Source organism: Carassius gibelio, chromosome A25, assembly GCF_023724105.1.
Source record: "Carassius gibelio isolate Cgi1373 ecotype wild population from Czech Republic chromosome A25, carGib1.2-hapl.c, whole genome shotgun sequence".
Lineage (NCBI taxonomy): Eukaryota > Metazoa > Chordata > Actinopteri > Cypriniformes > Cyprinidae > Carassius > Carassius gibelio.
In genome coordinates, this window is record NC_068395.1 from 16605132 (window position 1) to 16629805 (window position 24674).

Sequence of the window (24674 nt, forward strand, 5' to 3'; positions counted from 1 at the left end):
CTTCTAGGTGCTGATCCACCATCTGGTCTGGATACGTACTGGATCCGGGTGACTGCAGTGACCTCGGAATAAGATAGAGCTGAGTATCATCAGCATAACAGTGAAAGCTAACACCGTGTTTACTGATGATATCTCCCAAGGGTAACATGTAAAGTGTGAAGAGTAGCGGCCCTAGTACTGAGCCTTGAGGTACTCCATACTGCACTTGTGATCGATATGATACATCTTCATTCACTTGATGGCAGTCATATAAGTACGATTTAAACCATGCTAATGCACTTCCATTAACACCAACAAAGTGTTCAAGTCTATGCAAAAGAAATTTGTGGTCAATAGCGTCGAACGCAGCACTAAGAATAGCACTGATAGAGAGATACAACCATGATCAGATGATAAGAGCAGGTCATTTGTAACTCTAAGGAGAGCAGTTTCAGTACTATGATACGGTCTAAATCCTGACTGGAAATCCTCACAGATACCATTTTTCTCTAAGAAGGAATATAATTGTGAATATACCACCTTTTCTAGTATCTTGGACAGAAAAGAGAGATTTGAGATTGGTCTATAATTAACTAGTTCATTGGGGTCAAGTTGTTTTTTGTTTTTGATGAGAGGCTTACAATTTACAATCACAGGTTACAATCTGTAATAGTATCGATTTTAAAAGTCATTACTGCTGTGGTGTTGGGAAATGTCAACACTTGTTGATGCTTTATTTTTCATTAATTTAACCACTGATGCTTTATTTTTCGTTAATTTAGCCACTGTATTTAATAAATACCTGGGGTTATGTTTGTTTTCTTCTAAAATAGACTAAAAGTAATCAGATCTAGCAGTTTTTAATGCTTTTCTGTAGGATAGGTCACTTTCCCGCCAAGCAATACGAAATACCTCTAGTTTTGTTTTCCTCCAGCTGCGCTCCATTTTTCGGGATGCTCTCTTTAGGGTGCGAGTATGCTCATTATACCATGGTGTCAAACTGTTTTCCTTAACCTTCCTTAAGCGTAAAGGAGCAACTGTATTTAAAGTGCTAGAAAAGAGAGAGTCCATAGTTTCTGTTACATCATCAAGTTGTTCTGAGGTTTTGGATATGCTAAGGAATTTGGATACATCAGGAAGATAACTTAAAAAGCAGTCTTTTGTGGTAGAATTTAAAATCCCATTTTATTAATCAGTGTATTTTCTGATGACCTTTGTTGATCCAGTTCAACCATAACAATAAGCAAAAATGACTTTAGATAAACTAAAAATTGTGCTTTATTGTTTTTTTTATTGCTGAAGAGTGTTCTTCTCCTGTGTTTTATTGTACAGACGTGAATTTACTTTTCCTTCAGCCTGAGATTTACTTCATTACACTTTTTGGTGTGAAAGGGCTTTATATATATATATATATACACACTATAAACAGAACTTATATTTAAAACAGTCAAGCCCTGCTCATAGTTACTTCATTAGGGATTAACACAATATTCTGATGCATTTCTTTTAGAAGTTACTTTTTAGAAGTTACTGTGTATATATGTGTGTGTGTGTGTGTGTGTGTGTACATTCATATATGGAGCATAAACACTCAACCCCCCCCCCCCCGCAAAAAATAAATAAATAAATAAAATAAATCACACAATAGATAGTAAACAGTTTATTCTTGCATCTAGTAAAAACCTCTTTACATGTAGTTGTGAACAGATACATGCCGGGGTTCACAAGGAAAGCGTGTCGACCCTGATGAAAGGATTTGGTGTTCATCACAATAAATTTCCAGAACAGCATTTGCCTCACAAGCATCGCCTAAGATCGGTGGTTCGTGACCAGACCTGCATGCAGCAGTTTCTCGTTTATACTCCGCAATTAAGTGAATAGATTCTGTTGGAATATATTTTACAGTAACATTCCTAATAATATATGGGGAAAAAAAATGATAATTTAGGACAGCATGGATGTTTGTTGTTCCTAAAGGTAATAACTTTATTTGTTCGTATTGAGCAGTTAATAATTAAAAGCCCCGTTATGAAGGCCTAAGTAAATCATTTCCATATGCTTTAGATAGATTCACTCCAGCCATGTATCATTGAAATAAAGCATCTATTCACCGAATTTAAGAGCTTGAAAAGTGCAAGAGGATATTTAACTCAAGATCCAAAACTCTGAATGTTTCGCATTTTACAGACTTGGATGCTATAATCTGAAAAGAGTTTATTTTAACATTACCTTAACCCAAATATCCCAACAGTTTTAGCAAACATAGAGAAACCTATATATATTTAAAAGCCATACGCTACACAATCAGTTCTGAGTCAAAAACTGGCCAGTAAAAATATCAAACCTTCAACTTCAGTGATAAACCCATAAAAAAAAAAAAAAAGACAGCAAAATCTCCTTGCGAGATTAACGCAAAGCTGTCAGAGGTCAAAAACAGATTCGGTTACAAAATGTGAATGAAGTGACATGAGCGATGCGTAGGTGTGGATATGACATCACAATGTGCACGCCAGGTCACATGACACTATGACATCATGCTAGTGCAGTCAGTGACCGTAAAACACAGCAACTAAACGAGGAGAGGCAGGAAAAGCCAAACAGCATCACAACATTCTGCCTTTTTAACAGATTTAAGACAGAAAGCATCCAGTGGAAAGCACTGCTATCGAATAATATCTCTTAAATAATCAGAAGTACTCCGTGTGACTCGTCAGTTTCACTCGATGTTTCATGAGGCGAAGGACAGTCATATAAGCTGAATGTTGAATGATTGGATTATAATTAGTGGTAAAAGCTCATCGTCAAACTAACTGAAGCATAGAGTTCTGTAGATTCACAGAGTAGCATTAGTTCTTAGTAAGGATGGACGTTCACTCATCAGTAAACATCTGCTACAAACTGCTACACACTGCAAAGTGGACCTCATCGAATATAAATCAAACACACAAAGGAAAAAAGTTGCTTTGCCTTGGTCGACCATATAGTCTCATATTAAATTGTGCCATTTCAATGGTTCCCTCAAAAACAGCATTTCTGTGTTTTTCTCCATTATATTTAAAACTAACTTTAATTCTATCAATACTGGCACATCTTGAAGTGCTCGCCCTGATGAGGAATCTCCCTAGAAACTACAAGGGATTGATTATATGTAACATACTTGCTACAGGATCAGGAATAGTGATGTTGGGGGCTGAAGAATGAAATTACATTAGAAAAATATTACAATGCATAATTGTGTTCCAGGCAGTCTATTTCTAAATGCACTGTAAGATACTTTAAAGCAAAACAAGTCCAAAATAAAGCTCATTCAGTGATCAAGAATACAATATGTTGTTCTAGATAATCTGTTAGCTGTAAGCAGCAGGGTATCAAATTTAGGATAAGCACTGAAGGTCAACAAAACAGCAGAGTCCTTCAGAAATCAATATATTTGAAACCGTCTGGAAATATTATTCTCAAATTAACGATTAAAAAAAAATAGTATTTGTTCCACTCCTCGGGAAGAAATGGAGTAGGTGTTTCATTAATAGCCAGGTTTCAAGCAGTGCTGGTGGCAGTTTTTTTACAACACGTACGTTATCTCCTTGTTCTCAGCGAAACATGTGACCCGAAACGCAGTTCCCACACAAATCAGGTCTTCTGGATCCGCTTTCTCTCATCACTATACAGCAACTTTATTATCCTTCTGGAAAAAACAAATGAAGAGAGAGAAAAAATAAAGTGCATGGACATTTAGTCGCACAAGCGAGTGATTTACTCACATTGTAAAACGCTTATTTCTGACTCGTTCATTACCCTGTATTCAAAGTCAGCGAACTCTCTTCCTCCTTGACTTCCTCTGAATAACCCTCTGAAGCCACTTCCACCAGGGTGAGATCCGAACCAGCCCCGTCCGGCTCCACGGCCCCGGCCCCCTCTGAAGCCCATGCCCCCGCGACCTCTGAACCCTCCACGACCCCGCCGCAGCGGCAGACCAAACGTCTCTGCGTTCATCCTCCGCTCCTCCGCCCAGGTCTGCCTCCTCTCTCTTTAAGAGATGATGAAAACCAAACATTTGATGAAGCGGTTGTAGCAAGGCTAGTGCGATTCAGTAGCTTTGGCTTCTGCTGTACTCACCGGGGAAAACCGGATCCTCCAGACCTCTCGGCGGCCTTCCTGTTTAAAATCAGGTACAATGACAAGATTTACGAAATTGTTGCATCATGTGACAAAAGTGACATTTTACACATGGAGGCTCATATTAAAAGTAGGACTGAAAGTATAACCGGTGATAAAATTCCTCACGGTTAGTATTACCGTTTCTTAATTCAATTATTAGAACCGTATTTTGATTACCGCGATTTGAACAAGTCGGGATAAAGAAATCCTATCCAGCATAAAGCACAGTCTGAAGACACAGGGTCACGTGTTCACAGCATGGAGAGTACCGTATTTTTCGGACTATAAGTCGCACCTGAGTATAAGTCTCATCAGTCTAAAAATACGTCATGATGAGGAAAAAAAACATATAAGTCGCATTTATTTAGAACCAAGAACCAAGAGAAAACATTGCCGTCTCCAGCCGCTAGAGGGCGCTCTATGTCTTCAGTGTAGACTACAGGAGAACTGCGCAGCATAGAGCGCCCTCTCTCGGCTGGAGACGGTAATGTTTTCTCTTGGTTCATGTCAAATTAATTTTGATAAATAAGTCGCACCTGACTATAAGTCGCAGGACCACCCAAACTATGAAAAAATTGGGGTGAACAAAGGCCTTCTGTAGTGACTCAATGTGTTTTTGTAAGAAGATGATTTGAGAAATAAATGTCCATAATTTTTTTCAAAACTTTTCTGGGCCTGGAAATCGCTGTTACAAAATTCCCTCACTTTTCCAGGTTTTTCCTGACCGTACGAACCCTGTACGTTTACATTTAGCCTGTGCGCAGTTTTCATCTGGCCAAAGAAACGGACCAAATTTGCACGCTGTACTGTAAATTTTGACCAGTTGATGAAAAACTTGAAATGTGAGGTTTTCCATTTTATGAAACGTTTTCAAAGCTTTATTTGAACATTTCGCGAATTTTTTAGTGTTAATGCAAACAAAAAGTAATTTTATTTGTTGTTTGTTGATTTTAAATTTAGAACTTGGTTGAAACAATTCATATGTCAGTACTTTTTTTTTTTTTACATTTCCAGCTTATTTTAACAATAGCGTGATAATTATGGTTACTATAACCATACACAGACCATTTTATCTCTGTATTAAAGGTGTGCTGGATGTGATCTGACCTTGTGTCGTCACAGGAGATGTTGTCAAAGAAGGACTTGGATTTGTCGTAGTAGCAGTTTGGTCCGAGAGGATCTTCCTCATCAGCGTTTCCTTCGCTGTTCTGAGTGTCGACTCCCGAATCACCTTTATCCTCGCCATTCAAAGCCTTATCAGACTTCTCATCTGAACAAACAAATGCACTTAACAGAGATATATACCAGCATCTTTCGCCATCGGTTTTACACTCTGTGAAATTGTGCTTAATTGTATTCAAGATGCACTTAAAATCACAAGTGTACTTTAATGTACTTGCAGATAAAAGAGTATTACTGAAATGGAGTTCACTTTTTATAACGGTCTTAAGTACACTTTGTAATGTCAACACTTCTGATGCATTGACTAACATACTAAAGTACATGAAGAAAGCAGTTTAACATTTTAACTTGTCTTGTTTGTAGGGCTGCAACAACTAATTGATAAAATTGTGTAAAGCGTCAAATTAAAGCACTGAACAACACATTTCTCTGGACAAAATGCATCTACTAATATTGGAGGAAACAGAATGAGCTCCTTCTGGAAAAGTATGTGATCCAAGCTGCCCAAAACATGACAAATCTTTATTTTAAGCTTCAAGCTGATGCATTTTCTGAATGGCTTGCCTGTCAGGTGCTTTTACAGATACGTGTGTGCGCCCTGGGCACAAAAAACGTAAGTCATATTATCAGCTTTAAATGTCACAAATTCACGCAAGCCTTTCCATTTTTGCATAAAGGCCTGTCCTGACAGTCGAAATCTTACTGAAAGAGACTGACTGTTATCAAAGTGCAAGCGACGCATGTTCCTGCAGAGCATTACTGTGATTTTATTAGTCGTCATTATCTTTATTGCTTTATAGTGTTTTTTTATTCAGATACCCAATTAGTCAAAAAGTACATAATGCCAGCAAGCATGTGAGCTGTTATCAGAGGCAAAGGAGGCCATTTTTGTTATTATGTGAATAAATATTTAGTTGTTTCAGTTTGTTATTTACAATAAAATTTTTATAATACATTTTATTTTGACAGAGTGCTAAAATTTTTGTTTTGTCTTATGAGAGGAAGTCTAATAAATTGTTAAGCCCTGTATGCTTTCATAGCATTCAGTTTGCACATTTGTTTTCAGGACATTGGGCAGAATGTGGAATAGTGTGTATTTGTCAGTAAAATTAAAATAAAATAGGGGTTTTAATCAGAATAATCGGAAAAAAAAATAATCTGCCAAATAATCGATCATTAACATAATTGTTAGTTGTAGCCCTAGTTATTTGAACATACATTTAAAGTTAATAGCGACTTTAATTGCAATTTTATCATGATAAATGTGTAATTACTAGAACTGTCACAATAATTAATATATAGACTTATCACACAATATATGTACTAGGACTTGGTATCGATTCAGATGTCGATTCACAAGCTCTCGATTCAATTATCGATGTATTTTATATATTTTTTTATTACATTCAGTGAGTATACTTTTTATACAAATGCTCTTGAAATTTCTAAACAATGAACCGTAAACATCAGTTTAAAATTTGTAAATTTATTACAACATTAAGAGCCACGGGACTGTATTTTAATTTTCTTTTGTGTAAAGTGTCCTTTTTAAAACAATTTGGCCACATAAAATGTTCTTAATTTTTCTGGTAATCAGATGAAGGCATACTACTGCTAAATATGCTGCTTCATATTTGTTTTGGAACCTTTAAGACTTTTTCATTAAGATTAATAGAAAGCATTTATTTCAAAATAGTAACATTTTGTAACAATACAAGTACAATATACGGTGACGGACACTTTTTTTAAATCAGTTTTACACATCCTTGCTGAATAAAATATGATCAATAATAAATCATCATATCAGAATGATTTCTGAAGGATCATGTGACACTGAAGAGTAATGGTGCTGAAAATACAGCATTGATCAGAGGAAAAAAAAATGATTCTAAAGTGTATTAAAATAGAAAAAAAGTTTTTAAATTGCAATCTCACAATTGTATAGTTTTTTTCTGTATTTCTGATCAAATAAATCCAGCCTTGATGAGCAGAAGAAACACCTTTAAAAAACATGAAATTCTTACTCATCCCAAGCTTTTGTATGGCAGTGTACACACACACACACACACACACACACTCACTGGACACTTTATTAAGTATATTCAGAACTGCATTAATTCTTCATGGCATAGATTCAACTAGGTCTATATTGACATGACAGCATTTTTTTTTTTGCAACGAAACTACAGGTTTATACAAATGTGATGTAATTGCAAAATCTTTAATGTATAAAAATGACTCTTTTGGGGAACCCCTGTATAAAATATATATATATATAATTATAATAAATAATTGTAATTATATTGTAAATTGCAGTAATATGATTTTTTATAATTTGCTGTGTGTAATAATAACAAATAGCTACTACTAAAAGACTAATAAAGGAAAAATAAAATAAAAAATAGAAACATTTTTGCATTGCATATTGTGTAATCAGTTTGTACCTTTGAGCTTGAGTTTGCTCTGGAACTCTTTGTCAATCTCGTCTTTGTTGAACTGAGCATTGGCGCTCTCAAAGTCAAAGTCTTTCTCAAACTTCATGGGTCCTTCTCTGCGCACAGGGAAGCGTCCTCTACCCCGATGACCTCCGCCACGACCCTGTCGGACAGGAGGAGCTCCACCAGCTGAACACAGCACAAAACACAGTTACTGATCCAGAAAATGTGTCATAAATACATAAAATACACATACAAAGTAGAAAGAAAAGCAGCAGCATGCTGTGATGTTGCTAGTGATGTAAAGGAAAGTCTATTCTGACAGACATTAGCTACTTTAGCTGTCGGTGTGCAGAAAAAGCCTGTTTTAATCAAGTTAGATTAAACAAAAAAGGCATTGCTTAAACCAGCACGACAAGTGTAAACATACAGCGTTATGCAAGCATCATTAGAACACAAGGCCATTCCACAGAGGAGCGCTAAAGCATTTAAAAATATAAAGACATGAGTAAATACAGCACACTGCGTGAATCTCATGAAAACATACTCTATTATATTGACCTGAGGATAAGGTTTACAATTTTTATTATATTACAATAAACAGACTTCAGGCAAAAATATCCTTAATGAAAATTAAACACGTGAAGAATACTGGTCCAAACATGTGGTCTCATTTTCTTTGTGCATTCTTTCCCCTTCTAATTTTGGGGAGAAACACCCATGGGGTTGCATGAGATTCACCGTTCTGAAGTTCCTCTAGAAGAAAGATGCTGTATGGATGCGTGTGAAACACAAAGACGAAGCTCTTGTAGGAATCATGCAGTTTGAGCATCCAACAGCACAACATAACTGCAGTTATAACCTGCGAGCCGTTTAGCAGCGTCCCTGTTTCCTCCTCTGGACTGACTGGACTCGGGAACGCTTGGTTTCGGGACATCGGCGCCTGGGAGAGTATAACTCTTTAGGACACATTAAGCTGTACCAAATCCTTGTAGCAGAACCTGTTTCAACACTCGTGTTGTTCATACGGTGTCACGTTTCTCTATTATTAATGTTCGTTTTCCAAGAAGCCCTAATAAAAGCCTGTAATTCTTAAAAAACGAGCCAACAAGATCAAATCCCATGTTAGGGGCCGTTCACACGGATTGCATTTCCCATTCCAGTACAAGGTCCTCCAGGACAGGTTTGGGAAGCACTGATTTAGTCAAAAGAATGTGTTTTTTACGCATACATGTACCGTGTCTATGTACCGTATACATGAAGCAAATTTCATCAGCAAAACAGTACATACTGTTCACGCACCATTCGATTTTTGTAATCACGCATGTATTTTTTTACATGCATGTCGCACAGACACATTGGATTGGATTTGCACTAATCAGTTCTTTCACAAGGTGGCAGCACTGGCTCAGGACATTGTCTCAGTAGAAAACGAAATACCGAAGACTGCAAAAACAGACGCTCGCATTGACAAGCGCTTGTGCTTAAGGGTGTGCCATACCATACCGTCCGCGATAATACCGTTATTTTACAAGTATCATATCGCGATATCAATGATATAGTGATGACGCATGTCAGATATACGTTCCCAACGTTGTTCCAAGTTTTATTTTATATATCGTCATAAATATATAGAAATATCGTGATATCATTTTCAGGCTATATCGCCCACGACTACTCGTGCTGCAACTTTAGTTAAAAAATGTACGTTTTTACATAACTTCTGTAGAAAAATGAACAAAGATGAGCTTTCTAGTCGACTGCCTGTGTTCGCGGATGCAATCGAATCAAGCATACTTTGAAAGGATATGCATACGACTGTAAGCATACACTAACATACGTGTACACACATAAAGTATGCTTTGGGCTTTCAGCATCATTCGGAAAAGTGGTACTGCTGAAATATAACAATTCAATCGTGAGCAGCAGGTTTGTGTCATCTGGACTCATTCTCACCCCTGGTGTGTTCTGTGAGGTCCACAGGCTTCTGTGTGTTGGTGAAGGCTGCGCGGGTTGAGACGGGGCTCTTGCGGCCCACAGCTGTGGGAGCAGCGGCGGTGACTGCAGGCGCTGATGGGGACGCAGGCTCCACTGGGGGGCTCTTTCGCAGGGGGTCCACAGCCGGACTGGTGTGACCTGTATAAGAAGAATGGTGAAAGTTAAAATGGTTTACAGCAAAAAACAGTTAACCTCAGCCACCCTGATGTGAGGAAATCAGTGCAGGTTAGACGAAGAAGTTCTGGTGAACTGTGTTAATGAAGTCCCCACAATCCAGTCACACACTATAAACAGAAGTTTCCAAAAACACATTGTGGCCATGTACACACAGCAGCTAAATAAAGACAAAACAGGTAAAAATTAGTAAAATTCAGCCTAATTTTTATTTCTGTGAACTGACCCTTTAAATGTGAATAGAGTGCACAGAATCGCACTGTAGCATTAGTTTTTAATGCAGTCGAGTCACTCACAAAATCTGATATTTGGCATCTGACCTTCAGGGACTCCAAAGACAACAGGCTTTTCCAAATACTCACACTTGTGGTCTTTGTACTTGAGCACTTTTGTACTTCTTTAATAAAAAATCATCTTTGCACCAATAAAATGTTCAACACTTGGATTTATTACCAAATGAATTATTATTAATCTTAAATTATGGCTTGCTGAGGTTTGTCTAAGATAGCCTCCGATCCCTGGAGAACATGCACAGGTGGTGTTCACGAGAACTCTCAGTTTCCAAACTCTGCAGAGTTTAGGAGCCTCCACATCGAGAACTGCAAAGCAGCAGTGACCCAGGGAAAGTACAGGTGGTGCCATGATAAACTATCAGTGCTCACAGCCAACCGGAAGCAGGACAGGATGAAGCAACCAGCCAGGGCTGCAATTTCAGTTATCAAGTCCTTGTCCCCATTTTGCACGAGCACCAAATTTGCTGCAATGCTCCCAAAGGTGTGGACACCTACCCTTCCACCTAAGTGGAAAGTTTTAATACACTGATCTTATCTTGAACACAGCTTTGGGAAACGCACCCCTGTATGGCTGACTGGATGAGGGAACTCCCAATTAGAAACCGCAACAGCACAATGGAGACTAGCATAATAATGCCCCGGTCACTAAAGTTAGTCTTGGCAAACAAATGGATTCAACAGTTTGAGTTTCCATTGTCAACTCATGTATTCTGCACACACACGATTATACCCAAACATCTGCAGTGTGTGCGTGGCCTTATTTAGTTATTAAGGTTATCAGAAAACTATTAAACCCTTCATTTTTCTTCTACATGCAGGTGCCTTAAACTGCCTCCGAGAGTGAGAAGTGAAACGGTTGCACATGAAACTTTCAGAAGACAAAGAGACAACGGAGACACGAGTCCACCAAACCAAACACAAGGCTTGGTTCTAAACTGATTTGGCAGTTTGGGAGTTTGATCTTGGCCTCCAGGGAGAGGTTTACCTTCTGCTATGAAAGCACACAAAGTGTCACGGTAGAGAGCCGAGGCAACAGTACTGCTCTGAGACAGAGCTGGAGACGTGCCACAGTCACTAGACAATGCCACTGTACTTCCTGTGAGGAGAGGAAGAGCAGGCACACACTTCAGAGGTGCCATAGGATCATCAAATATCCTGTTCTGTCACTTCTGCTCAGCACATAAAGTAATGGATGTGTCGCAGTATGTTACAGCTGTATGCTATTATAAAGATGTTCCTCGGTTTAGATGTAAAGCTGTGAAGGGGACTTACCGACTCCAACAGTGCCGAACTGCGGTGAGACCAGCGGGTTGGGGTTGAACTGGGTGTATGGCGTGACCTGTGGACGGTTGAAGAGTCCGTATGACTTCCCAGACTGGAAGGATGATGGCAGGGCAGGGGAAGATCCCATAGAGGACTAACAGATGAATAAAGCATGATGAGGTCACGGTGCTATAACAATGACAGACTTCAGACCAACACCATTCAATCGACAAACTCTGAAGCAAAACTCAAAGATTGAATCTCTCAAATACAGGTTTTCACCGGATTCAGTATATGAAAGCAAAGAGCTGCCTGCCTAGACAGTGTTTTCAGTACAAGTCCTTTTCGAAAGGAACTAGTTTGGAAGCGGGTTATTTGTTATTTATTTGTTTCATAGATGCTTAAATTGTGTTGCATGTGTCTTTGTGACTTTAATCATGTCTGAGGTTGTGTTAAGAAAAATACAAGTGTTTTGTTTTGCTTTTTCAGCTAACTCGGTCATCCTCAAAAACAAAACAAAAAAGGCTAATTGTAGATAACGTGTTCTAATGCGTTTTTTTTTTTTTTTTTTTTTCGCAAAAACAGCAGCATATATTAAAAGAAGATTTAATTATTGAAAAAAAAATTAATGGATTCAGTTGAAATATTTCGATGTTAATACAGCGGAAGAGAACAGATTTAGTCTATATTACAGAAAGCCCAATCTTGCCTGAATCAGTACATGACATATAACTGTAACAAATAGTATTTAGCATTAAAATTATATTTCAATCATTTAGACCTATTTCCCTCACTCTTGTTTCTGTTTGATCTTATGACTATTTGGTTTCATAGATATTTCTCTTCACGATAACGTCTCCATTTCAAGGTTTTTAACGTCTCTTGTTGATGCCGTGAAGCATTCATTTTCCATTGCTTTGGCGCAGCAAAGCCAGACTAAGCAAAACATCACAACTAAGATTGCGTACGATTATTTAATAAACACTGCTCATTTTCTGTAAAAAGTCTCCTGCTTCCTGCTCTTTCCTTCTGCCTCCGTCTGCTTCTTCGACTAACAGAAGACAATTGACAGTTTTGGATACCAGACAAAATGCGGTGCTAACTGGTTTAAAACAAAACTTCTGACAGGATAAACGAGTGGACTTTCCTGATATGCTAAAAGGATCTCACAATAGGCAGCGCACCAGACTTTGGCCTACATGTGCCTACAATAGATCACTCGCCGTAAAAAAACAAGTTAAGCCTATTATAAACCTTCATTTTGTAATTTGTACGGGGCACCTCTTAGCCACTGAGTGTGTTTTCGTCTGTACCTGAACAATGGCGGGGTCCTGAGGCAGAGAGCATGTTGGTTTGGGAGGTTCGCACACCGTCAGGTCTTTGATGTCACTTCCTCTGAATATAATATACTCAAATATCTCATCCCTGGGTGCGATGGGACGGTCCGTGGGGCGGTCCTCGGTGCCAAAGGAGCGCACTGAAACAAGCATCAAAAGAGCAAATCATTACCATTCATCTTGCTCTGAGATTTGACTTCAGTAACGGTAAATGACTCTAATCTTAAAATCAGACAACTTTTGAACGGCAAGTAATCCAGTTGTTACAACAGTGGAACACACCCGAAAATCACACTCTTACCCTTCATAACATACATAAAGAAATCTCATGTGGACAGGCACTTAGGTAAACTAATGAGTGTTAAACTGAAAAACAGTGTTATCACTATTTTTCACATTAAATTATTTTATATTACATAAAAAACTAACATTATTTCATGCAAAACAAACAATTCAGTTTAAAGCTTATGATAAAATCGATCACTCCAGAGTCTTGCCAAGGTGACCAGAGGTTTGGCCTAAATAAAATATTGAGTAATAAGACAACACATCTGTGGTAAACTGAAACTCCGATTAACATGGTAAGTTTTTAACAGTATGCATCACTTTTAGCCAACAACTAACAGCTGGACACAGGGAGGAAATCCCAGATTTAACACATTAACAAGCTGTGGGAAACCCTGAGCAGCCAGCGGGAATACATTGATGTTGTGCAGGTGAATACTGTGCACAACTGAACCCGTTTATGAAGCCCAAAGCTGCCGCACTGCTAAGTTATCTATGTAGGGAAGCTCACTACAGTTTGAGACACAGCCTCGTTGCTAAACTCGTATAACGCGAAATACTAAGGCGAAACACGATCTTAAGCCTGTAGAACAGCGTGTGTTGTGTTTGAGGAGTGTTGTTGACCTTTGGCGAGCGCGACGGTGGAGTTCTCTGTGTCGATGGTGTAGAGAATGCCTTCATAACGGATCTCCGCTTTACTGATCAGACTGATCTTACTGCCGATATACGGCGTGCCGCCGCTCATCGTCCCGCTAACTTACCGCTTGAGCTAAACTGAGAGAGTCTGGTTAAAATACAGCCGTACTTCGCAGCATAAACAAACCACTGCTAGCGCGTGAATATGTTTGCTAATGTAATATGGCCGCCTGCACTTTCAGGCCACCAGGCGGAAGTGACGTTTGACCGCCTTCATTTCGTCAGCATCAGGGTTTCCCATTTCCCAACTTTGTTTGTTTTCTCCACTTTATTAAAGAATTTTATTTTATAAAAAAAAAAAAAAAAGCATGAACAAGTGTAAAAACTGCATGACGATTTTAAATGTATCATATATTATATAATGCATTTATTATATATTATATATATATGCCTGGTTTTCCAAAAAGTTTACATGCCAATTATTTACGGTAAGATCAGCCACCACTTCTGTATTAAAATATTACATATTCATTCATTTAGCAGAAGCTTTTATCCAACACGACGTACAAATGAGCAAATAAAAAAGGCAATAATATATCAATAAGTGTTATTATTAATATTATTAAATGGACAAATTATTTCAGTTCTCTGTCATCATTATTATATAGTTTATAAGTGAGAAGGAAAAAATATTCTAACAGTTATATTAATCAAGTTTTTATTAGTAGTAATATTATTATTTACCAATTTTGTTTTGTAAGAAATGTAATGCATCTTTCTTTTGAAGAGCAATCTCAAATATTTGATCATCTTACGACTTAACTTATTTATTTATTTGAGTTATGTTTTTCTCCCTATATGTCTCAATATTTTTTTATCTAAGTCCCTTTTAATTGTCATTAAGCTGATTGTATTTTTTTTTCTTAAACACACACACGCACGCACGCACGCACACACACACACACACACAGTTCAGTTCAGTATTTATAATTCCCTGTAGGGAAATTATGTTTGCAGCATATACTTGCACAGACATTTGACGATTCACGTAGGCATATATATAAATAGATGTAGACAATAATTTAATACTAATACATCAAATTAATATATCCGGTCTAACTGACCATCAGAGAAAGAAGCATGTAAAAACCCAATTGCTTAACGAACGAATAGTAAATTTAACCTATTTTTAAAACATCTGGGAGTAACAATATCATCGAACTGATGGGAACAATTCAAACAATTCATGACAGTAAAATGTCCATGGCACTTGCCTCAGCGTATTGAAAGCAATGGACCCTGCACGTCAAAAAAGAAAGAAAAAATCCTAAAGGGGTCGAGTTAAAAAGTGAGGTCATTAAAAAGTGTCATTGTCAGTGAGAACGTGATGCTTTCACTGTGTGCTGCTCCTTTAACAGAACCTGTGTTCATTAAGGTTCATGTTACAGAATGTGGCAGGGCTGCATTCCATTTTATATAAGAGAAGGAAATGAAAAATAATGCTCACAAACAGTTGGAAAGCAGATAAATGCTAACCTACCTGGAGCTAAAATGTTTTTATTTCCTTAAGTAAGCAGAAATCTGTATAGTAAGGTAAGTAATAAAATATGCTCGACATGTTTATATGAAACGTTTCATTTATTAAATGTGTGTAACATACGGTAGTTAGGTAACGTCCTGGCAACATGTAATTACTGACCTACACATATTTAATTCAATGATTTCACTATTATGTTATATATATATATATATATATATATATATATATATATATATATATATATATATATATATATATATATATATATATATATATATATATATATATATATGTAAAACGGTTAACAGTATGATATATATTTGCAATCAAAATAATTCAAGCTTTTTTGAAGATCCATATTTTTTTTATTTATTATTATTATCTTAAGCAATCAAGTGGCATATTAAAAGTGATCATGTCAAAATTTTATATTTTGGAGTTACAGGGTTTTTTTAAAATACTGCTACGTCATAATTATTCATCATTGCTGTTTTTTAATCACTGATTTCTATGGTAGGGCACACAGTTAAGCCTTTGAAAAGTCTAGAACAATAACAATTTGGGAATAGAATGTTTGATCCAGAGCGACGGAGAAAAACCATCAATATACTGACAAAGACTTGTAAGATCACTTGATGAAAGGAGGAGAAAACATTTCAGTGCAGACTACAAGAGGAACAGTATCTTGCCGAATGCTTTTATCGGCCATGAAGAACATAAAAGGCCAGCAAATATGTTCAAAGTAATTTGGATAGACCTGTGGAGTTGGAAGAATGTTTTATGAGAGACCTTTTTGGACCCATGGAACAGCCATAGGTCTGAGGTAAAGAAAGGCAAGGCTTATGAGCAGAAGAACAGCATCCCCATTATCAAACATGGAGGTGCACCAGTCTTGTTCAGGCTCTTTGCTGTTGCAGGAAGTGGACAACTTGACTGTATAAACATAATGGACTCTTTAAAGGATCAGGCTGTTTTGGCAAGAATAGTTATGCCTTCTGTGCCGAGACTGAAGCTGATGATCAGTGGACTTTCCAGCAGGACAACCATACAATACAGCATATATTCAAATATGATGAGGCTTGGTTCAGGGATCAGTCACAAAATGTTCTTGAGTGGCCTGTTCTGTCTTCATACTTAAATATCTTTAAAAAACAAAACAAAAAAACAATTAGGCGAAATTTAAAGAAACAGTGTAGCAATTTGATAACCAAAGATTATCAGTGATCTGGAAACTAAGGCAAAAAGCCTCTTTGCGTGAGAATTCTGTCTCTCATCATTTTACTTTGAGTGGTGATTTACATCAGTGTAAATCTGTTGTTGCAGGTTGAAGAATGGTTGAAGAATAATAATTTAGACTAGTCAAACACTAAAATGAGTGGAGACAGAGGCCCTGCAATTGAACTGGATGTTTTAAGGTTAGTATGGTTTCCTGTTTATTAATTTGAGTGTTTTAGCACTCAGTTTAACTCAACATAAAAATAAAATACATTATGACAGCTTTTGATCAGATTTTTACATTTATTATTATTTTAAAGCATAAACAAGCCCAATGAATCTGCTTCACCGGGACAGAGTTGTGTGTTTTTAGGGAATGAGTCCATGTGTCCTCAGTTAACCCTGAAAGAGAAAACCTCTCAACACAGGTAAGATCTTAGGGCTGATAAACTGATTGTCCCGGTGGTCGTCTGAGACAAGGTCTTTACAGGGGATCTGTATCTGGGGCTCTAGTTGTCCTGGTCTCCGCTGTCTTTCAGGGATGTAGAGGTCCTTTCTAGGTGCTGATGCACCATCTGGTCTGGATACGTACTGGATCCGGGCGACTGCAGTGACCCTCTGATCTGGACACAGACTGGATCTGGTGGCTACATTGACCTCGGAATAAGAGAGAAACAGACTAATATTAGCGTAGATGCCATTCTTCTAGCAAGTACATTGGGTGTTATGGGAAGTGTTCCCGGTTCCGGTTTATCTAATTAATGCAGCCTAAAAATCCATTAATGGATTTGGATATTAGAAGCATATTAGTATGTTATGTGTATGCCAGGTTAAAGAGATGGGTCTTTAATCTAGATTTAAACTGCAATAGTGTGTCTGCCTCCCGAACAATGTTAGGTAGATTATTCCAGAGTTTAGGCACCAAATAGGAAAAAAGTATTTTTGTTTGAAGTCTACTCCACATCTCCTCGTTCCTCACTCTGTGCTTCTCATAGTAGCGGTAGCATGACAGAATACTGGACCATAAACAGTAAGCAGCACCCCTACTCTCCGTGTTTTTGTTTTCGGTTTTGAAAGTGTTTTTGTTTTCCTGTTTATTTCTCCCTGTGGGATGGAAACTGTCGCATGCTTCATTGCCATAGCCCATAGGGATCTCCCCTTCATTGAGTATGCCTGGGAGTTCAGCAGGATCGTTGCAACAACGGCATTAGGTGATGCCACCAGAACTCTATGTTCTAGCACGGGGAGAACAACCATTGTCCAGTGGACCTAAAAGACACCAAGGGACTAAGCTGAAGGGAAGGGATCCTGCAAAGTTTGGAGAGTGTCCGGCCCCGAGCCAAAACCAGCACACTGTCAAGCCCGCCGACCGCTCCATTGTCAAGCCCACGTGCCGTGCCAATGTCAAGCCCACCAGCTGCACCGTTGTCAAACCTGATGGCCTTGCCGTTCACCCTTAAGTAAAGGAGGAGGATGAGGAGGAAAAGAATATTCTCAGCCCTCGTCCTAGCCCCTGCATCAGTTCCAGTGTCAGCTTCAGTGTAATGGGCTCGTATCTGCATTGCTGCATTGTTTCCATCCTGGCCTGCAGGGGTCACTCTCAATGAGTACTGTGTCATGTTCCCTCCAGAACTGCAGATGGCTCTTGCCCTATGAACTCTAGCCCTATGGTCTCTCTGCTCCTCCAGAGGGTGTCATCGCCACGTACCATGTTCAGTGCTCTGCTCATCAGCTTTGATTCCTCACACCTGTGTTTGACCCTTTATAAGTCTGTTTGTGCCCTGCTATTGTGTTCAGTCTTGAGTCTTGCTTCCTGTGAATCCAGTTGCTAAGTTAAGTTTTATTGTGATTGTATTTTTGGACCCTCGTGTCTTTTTTGTTTAATGGTAGCTAAGTTTGCTACGTTTATTTTGTACTTTGTTTTCTCTAGTAAAAATTATTGTTACTTTTTGAAGATTCAAGCCCCTTGGCCTTTTTTGCTCTTTTGTGCTTCCGCTCTTGGGTTTAAAAGTCTGGGAGTAGCTCAGTGAGCAAATTCACACTCTTAGAGCACCAGAGACCCGGGTTCAATCCCTGCTTAAGGCAGCCTTGTTACATCCAGTGTCTGCTTTAATCCCTGAGTCTGCTCCAGTGTTGGCTCCAGCCTCTGAGTCTAGCCTAGAAAAGCTCCAGTACCCGAGTATAGCCCAGAGAGAGCTCCAGTCCCTGAGTTTAGCCCAGATAGGGCAATATTCCCCGAATTTATCCCAGAGAGAGCTCCAGTCCCCAAGTTTACCACAGAGAGGGCTTGTGTCCCCGAATCTATCCCAGAGAGGGCTCCAGTTCCCACGTCCAGCCCAAGGGGGGTACAGACTCCAAGTCAAGCCCAGGGATGGCCACAGTTCCCATGTCAGGCTCCCACAGGGCCAAATTAGGGAAGAGTTTTGTGTCAATTTATGACCCTGTCAATTTAAAGGAATAGTCCATCCAAAAATTAAATTGTTAATTCTGCCCTGAGTCCCATAAAAGTGCACCTACAACATACTTGTAAGCTGCTTGTCTAATGAGTGTGTGTAAAACCTCGCTTCATTATTGGGACAACTCACAAAAAGTGTGTGATTTGCATGTGACCAGAGCATTCACAGTCAGCCCCCTTTATGGTCAGAAAGGAAATATCCAATTTGTGATCCTAGGTCTCTTTTAAGCATGGGAGCCAGGCATCTTCGCCTCATGGCTCGGTTCATGGGAACCACAGATCAAGTTGGCAGAGCTGCTTTCTCTCCTGCTTCAAAAACTTTAATTCTGGATCAGGAAGCTTGCTCAGCAGTCTCTTCAAATCTGCAATGTCTGCATCTGGCTCTGAGTTGAATGTAGACATACATGATGTAGGGCTTTCATCAGAGCAGCTTTCTCAAATGATTGCCCATCTCTTGATTTTTGCATAGTTTTAAGAGGCTACTACAGGCTGTGATTGTGATCCTTGAAGGTTTATCAGATGTTCGATTCAAACACTTATATAGTCAGCCTCAGAAAACTTTCTGACTCCTAAAGTGGCACCACTCTTATCACTAACATCACTGCAAAGAGCAAGAGATATGCAGGCCTTTTCAGTATTCTCCTCTTGCTAATGTGGAAGGGCTTCATCTCTAGGTGTCAGAACACACTCCACTCGAAGTGTAGCATTTTCCAAGGCACTATCCAAAGATGCATCCGAAAAGGATGTTTGTGCAGCTGGCATGTACAAAAAATATTCTCGTTGCTACGGTAGCCTCTTACATCAGCCACCAGGGCGTGATGTGTTCTCACCCCTGTTTCGGGCAGGTACAACAAATTCCACTCTGATTCCCTGAACCCAGTTTATATTCCAGGGCATGCACATCTGTGAGAAGACATCCTGCAGAGCCTGAAGTCTGGGTAAAGAATACGTTTTGCGAGAATCAAGCATCCCTGTTGTTGAATATGAGCTGAACGCAGGCAGCTTACCCTCACATTCACATACACACTCATATTCTTAAAAATGGCTGTGTTGATGTGGAGAGAAACGGAGCAGATGAATTGTCAAATTAAGTCATTATTTTTGGTTTTCTTCATATACAAAAAGTATTATCGTCGCTTCATAATGTTATAAGTGTGTAAACCTCACTCCAAACTAACATCATAGAAAAAAATAGAAAACATATAATGAAATACCAGTTCTGTTTTTGTTTTTGTTTGTTTTTTAGTTTGAACAAGCCAGATAAATCTGCTTTACCAGGATTAAATGATGTGTCTTTGGGGAATGAGCCGATGCCTCCTCAGTTAACATTGAGGGACAGAAATGCTCAACACAGGTGAGATCCTAGTGCTGCTAAACATGTGAATACTGCCTTCAACAAGTAGTATGTCATGAAATCCTATCTCCATTAAAACATTTCTTCATTTTAGGTTGATTAATCGTGAGGACTCTGACTTCTCTCTGCCCAGCGGTTTGTCAGTGAAAAGTGAGCAGTCAATGGATCAACCTATCAGAATCAGAGGAGGACCAGTCACTACAGAACTGAAGTATGTTAGCACAGTGTTAAGCACCAGTCTGTTTCTGCTAAAATAAACAATGTAAGAGTTTTTAGTGCATATATGTATTAATTAGTCTTTAGACATGTGTACCAAAATGGTCTGGTGTGAACAGACCCTACAATTAGCATAAACAGAGGCCTTGCTCTTGAACAGTACCATCTAGAGCCTGAGCTGATTATAGAAACCAATGATTTGTTTCAATGGTTTCCACTGTGTACTTAGGCTTATGGTACTTTTGCTTTTCACAAAAGTTTTTTTTTTCTTTTTCTTTTTTAATCATGATCTCACATGCACATTATTCAACCCACAACATGAATTGCTTGGACAGAAATGTATGAATGTATTTATTTATTTATAGCTTGAACAGGCCAAATAAACCTTCTCCACCAGGACCAAGTCATGTGTCTCTGGGGAATATGTCTATAACCTCACCATCATCTTTTATGCCTGAACACAAGTGAGCTCATACACCACACTTATACTGCCTCAAACAACACTGTTATAAAAACTCACTTATTTTGGAATATTTCTTCATTTTAGGTTGGTTGAGCGGGAGCAGTCAATGGATTATCCTCATAAATTCAGCAGAGGATCTGTCCTTATAGAACTGAAGTATGTTAGCCACGTGTTAAACAATTATAAACAATATACATCAATGTTTGTTACCATGAGATACATACAAATGCTTTTAATGCATTCACATTTAAATATGCCTTCAGAAAGGTGTGTCTGTCTCATTCAGAAATTCTTCAGAAGGCAAACACATCCATATTTGAAAATCTGAAAAATCTAATATACAAGTTTCTTTCTTTCTTTCTTCTTTCTTTCTCTCTCTCTCTCTCTCTCTCTCTCTCTCTCTCTCTCTCTCTCTCTCTCTCTCGCACTCTCTAAAGTGTCACCACTCTTATCACTAAAATCACTACAAAGAGCAAGAGATCTGCAGGGCTTTCTTCAGTATTCTCCTCTTGCTAATGTGGAAGGGCTTCATCTCTAGGTGTCAGAACACACTCCACTCAAAGTGTAGCATCTTCCAAGGCACTATCCAAAGATGCATCCGAAAAGGATGTTTGTGCAGCAGTCTGATGCTATCTGCACAAATTCGGTCTTTCTGCCAGTGTTAGAAAACTTTGATGTGCAGGATTCTTCCCTCTGTGTGGCAGCATTGTTATTGATGATTCCCAGGGCTGTCCTTCGGGCAGTGCATCTGGTGTTACAAACGTACCGAGGAGGGCCCTGCTCCTTACCTCTCTCTAGGCCCCACGCCAGCTTAGGATGGTCCTGATGATAACATAACAATGCACACTGAGGTCCTGGCTCCCTGAGAAGGGAACGAGATGTTGTGTTGCATTTAGAATCAGGTGATTCAGCATTTCTATAGCGCCGTATTACCACAGTAATACAGTGTCTTATTAAGTTTTGAGTGAACCAGGATACACATAAATTTAGATGTTTTTCAATGAAAAATCTTCTCAATCACAAATCTATATGTATTTATATTTCTAAAAACTTAAAGGGATACTTCACCCCAAAATAACATTTTTGTCATTAATCACTTTACCCCATGTCGTTTCAAACCCATAAAAGCTTAGTTTGTCTTCAGAACACAATTTAAGATCATTTGAATGATAAGCAGGAGGTTTGTGACTGTCCCATTCACTGCCAAGTAAAATAAACGGTCAAAGTCCAGAAAAGTATGAAAGATGCTGAATAGTCTGCCATCAGCTGAACGCAGGCAGCTTATGCTCACATAAATATACACACTCATATTCTTCAAAATGGTGCTATGGTGATGTGTAGAGAAACAGAGCAGATGAATTGTTGAATAAAACTGTTATTTTTGTTTTCTTCATATACAAAAAGTATTATCATTGCTTCATAATGTTATAAGTGTGTAAACCTCACTCTAAACTAACATCATAGAAAAAAATAGAAAACATATAATGAAGTACCAGTTCTGTTTTGTTCGTTGTTTTGTTTGTTTTTTAGTTTGAACAAGCCAGATAAATCTCCTTTACCAGGATTAAATGATGTGTCTTTGGGGAATGAGCCGATGCCTCCTCAGTTAACATTGAGGGACAGAAATGCTCAACACAGGTGAGATCCTAGTGCTGCTAAACATGTGAATACTGCCTTCGACAAGTAGTATGTCATGAAATCCTGTCTCCATTAAAACATTTCTTCATTTTAGGTTGATTAATCGTGAGGACTCTGACTTCTCTCTGCCCAGCGGTTTGTCAGTGAAAAGTGAGCAGTCAATGGATCAACCTATCAGAATCAGAGGAGGACCAGTCACTACAGAACTGAAGTATGTTAGCACAGTGTTAAGCACCAGTCTGTTTCTGCTCACATAAACAATGTAAGAGTTTTTGGTGCATATATGTATTAATTAGTCTTTAGACAAGTGTACCAAAATGGTCTGGTGTGAACAGACCCTACAATTAGCAGAAACAGAGGCCTTGCTCTTGAACAGTACCATCTAGAACCTGAGCTGATTATAAACACCAATGGCTTGCTCCACTGGTTTCTACTGTGTACTAAGGCTTATGGTACTCTTGAATTTCCCAAAAGCTTTTTCTTTTTTCTTTTTTAATAATGATCTCACATGCACATTATTCAACCCACAACATGAAGTGCTTGGACAGAAATGTATGAATGTATTTATTTATTTATAGCTTGAACAGGCCAAATAAACCCTCTCCACCAGGACCAAGTAATGTGTCTCTGGGGAATATGTCTATAACCTCACCATCATCCTTTATGCCTGAACACAAGTGAGCTCATACACCACACTTATACTGCCTCAAACAAGAATGTTATAAAAACTTTCCAAAAACTTATTTTGGAATATTTCTTCATTTTAGGTTGGTTGAGCGGGAGCAGTCAATGGATTATCCCCATAAATTCAGCAGAGAATCTATCCTTATAGAACTGAAGTATGTTAGCCACGTGTTAAACAATTATAAACAATATACATCAATGTTTGTTATCATGAGATACATACAAATGCTTTTAATGCAATCACATATTTAAATATGCCTTCAGAAAGAAGAAAATCAGAAAAATCTAATAAACAGGTTTCTTTCTTTCTTTCTTTATCTCTTTATCTCTCTCTCTCTCTCTCTTTCTTTCTTTTGTGTTTAATTTGTGCCCCCTATCATCAACTGGTCTTTTTTGGCATTGCTGAGTTAGGCTGATTGAGATAACTGTCATCATCTCATTCTATAAAAATTGTCAAGAAAAGAGAAAGAAAACAGTATTTACAACATTTACAAACTGTCAGGTTGTAATGTCAAAATGTAAGCCGACGAGCTATTTGTTCATTGTGTGCATGAAAATCTAAAAACAATAATGTGCACTGAACTGTGACTCAAATAGGAATAGATGTTTTTTTTTTTATTGCTGTGTGCACCTTAGAATGTCATGGAAAAGTTCATTTATTTCAGTAATTCAACTCTAATTGTGAAACTCATGTATTAAATAAATGTTAACATGCATGTTAACAGAAAGTTGAGTGGAAGGAAAAACTGTGAAAGAAAAAGATGCACAACCAACCGAAAGAACTGTAGCCTTATGAGGATTGTCAAGCAAAATCGCTTCAAGAATATGAGAGAAATTCACAAAGAATGGACTGAGGCTGGGATTGAATTGGCATTCTTTAGAATTGTCGTATTCCTCTTGTTAAGCCACTCCTGAACCACAGACAACATCAGAGGCGTCTTACCTGGGCTAAAGAGAAGAAGAACTGGACTGTTTCCCAGTGGTCCAAAGTCCTCTTTTCAGATGAGAGCAAGTTTTGTATTTCATTGGGAAACCAAAGTCCTAGAGTCTGGTGGAAGGGTGGAGAAGCTCAAAGCCCAAGTTGCTTGAAGTCCAGTGTTAAGTTTCCACAGTCTGTAATGATTTGGGGTGCAATGTCATCTGCTGGTGTTGTTCCATTGTGTTTTTTGAAAACCAAAGGCACTCCACCCGTTTACCAAGAAATTTAGGAGCACTTCATGCTTCCTTCTGCTGACCAGCTTTTTGAAGATGATGATTTCATTTCCCAGCAGGATTTGACACCTGCCCACACTGCCAAAAGCACCAAAAGTTGGTTAAATGGCCATGGTATTGGTGTGCTTCACTGGCCAGCAAACTCACCAGACCTGGG

General features: G+C 38.5%; 2 protein-coding genes across 3 annotated transcripts; one reads left to right on the plus strand and one right to left on the minus strand.

Moving 5' to 3' along the window:
- Positions 1-1626: 1626 nt before the first annotated feature.
- Positions 1627-14017, minus strand: LOC127947137 (protein LSM14 homolog A). 2 transcript variants are annotated; one of them, XM_052544128.1, is made up of 10 exons: positions 13729-14017; positions 12796-12959; positions 11492-11636; positions 9711-9890; positions 8617-8697; positions 7764-7943; positions 5245-5407; positions 4096-4134; positions 3775-4006; positions 1627-3664 (listed from the first exon to the last, which is right to left on the minus strand). In XM_052544128.1, the coding sequence occupies exons 1-10, from the start codon at positions 13847-13849 to the stop codon at positions 3641-3643; spliced, it is 1329 nt and encodes a 442-aa protein (XP_052400088.1). In that variant the 5' UTR covers positions 13850-14017; the 3' UTR covers positions 1627-3640. The 2 variants fall into 2 exon arrangements, with proteins under 2 accessions (XP_052400088.1, XP_052400089.1); XM_052544129.1 differs by lacking the exon at positions 8617-8697 and having other exon boundaries at positions 13729-14015.
- A 6071-nt stretch (positions 14018-20088) lies between these two features.
- On the plus strand, positions 20089-22878 carry LOC127946915 (uncharacterized). Its single transcript, XM_052543729.1, has 6 exons — positions 20089-20304; positions 20399-20515; positions 20886-20984; positions 21068-21139; positions 22514-22621; positions 22716-22878. Exons 1-6 carry the CDS (start codon positions 20156-20158, stop codon positions 22876-22878), a joined length of 708 nt encoding a protein of 235 aa, XP_052399689.1. The 5' UTR covers positions 20089-20155.
- Positions 22879-24674: the final 1796 nt, after the last annotated feature.

Coding starts and splice junctions, on each gene's coding strand:
- LOC127947137 (XM_052544128.1), bottom strand. CDS start 13,849: ATGAGCGGCGGCACGCCGTATATCGGCAGTAAGATCAGTCTGATCAGT. Junction 11,637..12,795: donor AGGACCCCGCCATTGTTCAG/GTACAGACGAAA, acceptor TTCATCTGTTAG/TCCTCTATGGGATCTTCCCC. Junction 5,408..7,763: donor GAGCAAACTCAAGCTCAAAG/GTACAAACTGAT, acceptor TTGTTTGTTCAG/ATGAGAAGTCTGATAAGGCT.
- LOC127946915 (XM_052543729.1), top strand. CDS start 20,156: ATGAAATACCAGTTCTGTTTTTGTTTTTGTTTGTTTTTTAGTTTGAAC. Junction 20,516..20,885: donor CCAGTCACTACAGAACTGAA/GTATGTTAGCAC, acceptor ATTTATTTATAG/CTTGAACAGGCCAAATAAAC. Junction 20,985..21,067: donor TCTTTTATGCCTGAACACAA/GTGAGCTCATAC, acceptor TCTTCATTTTAG/GTTGGTTGAGCGGGAGCAGT.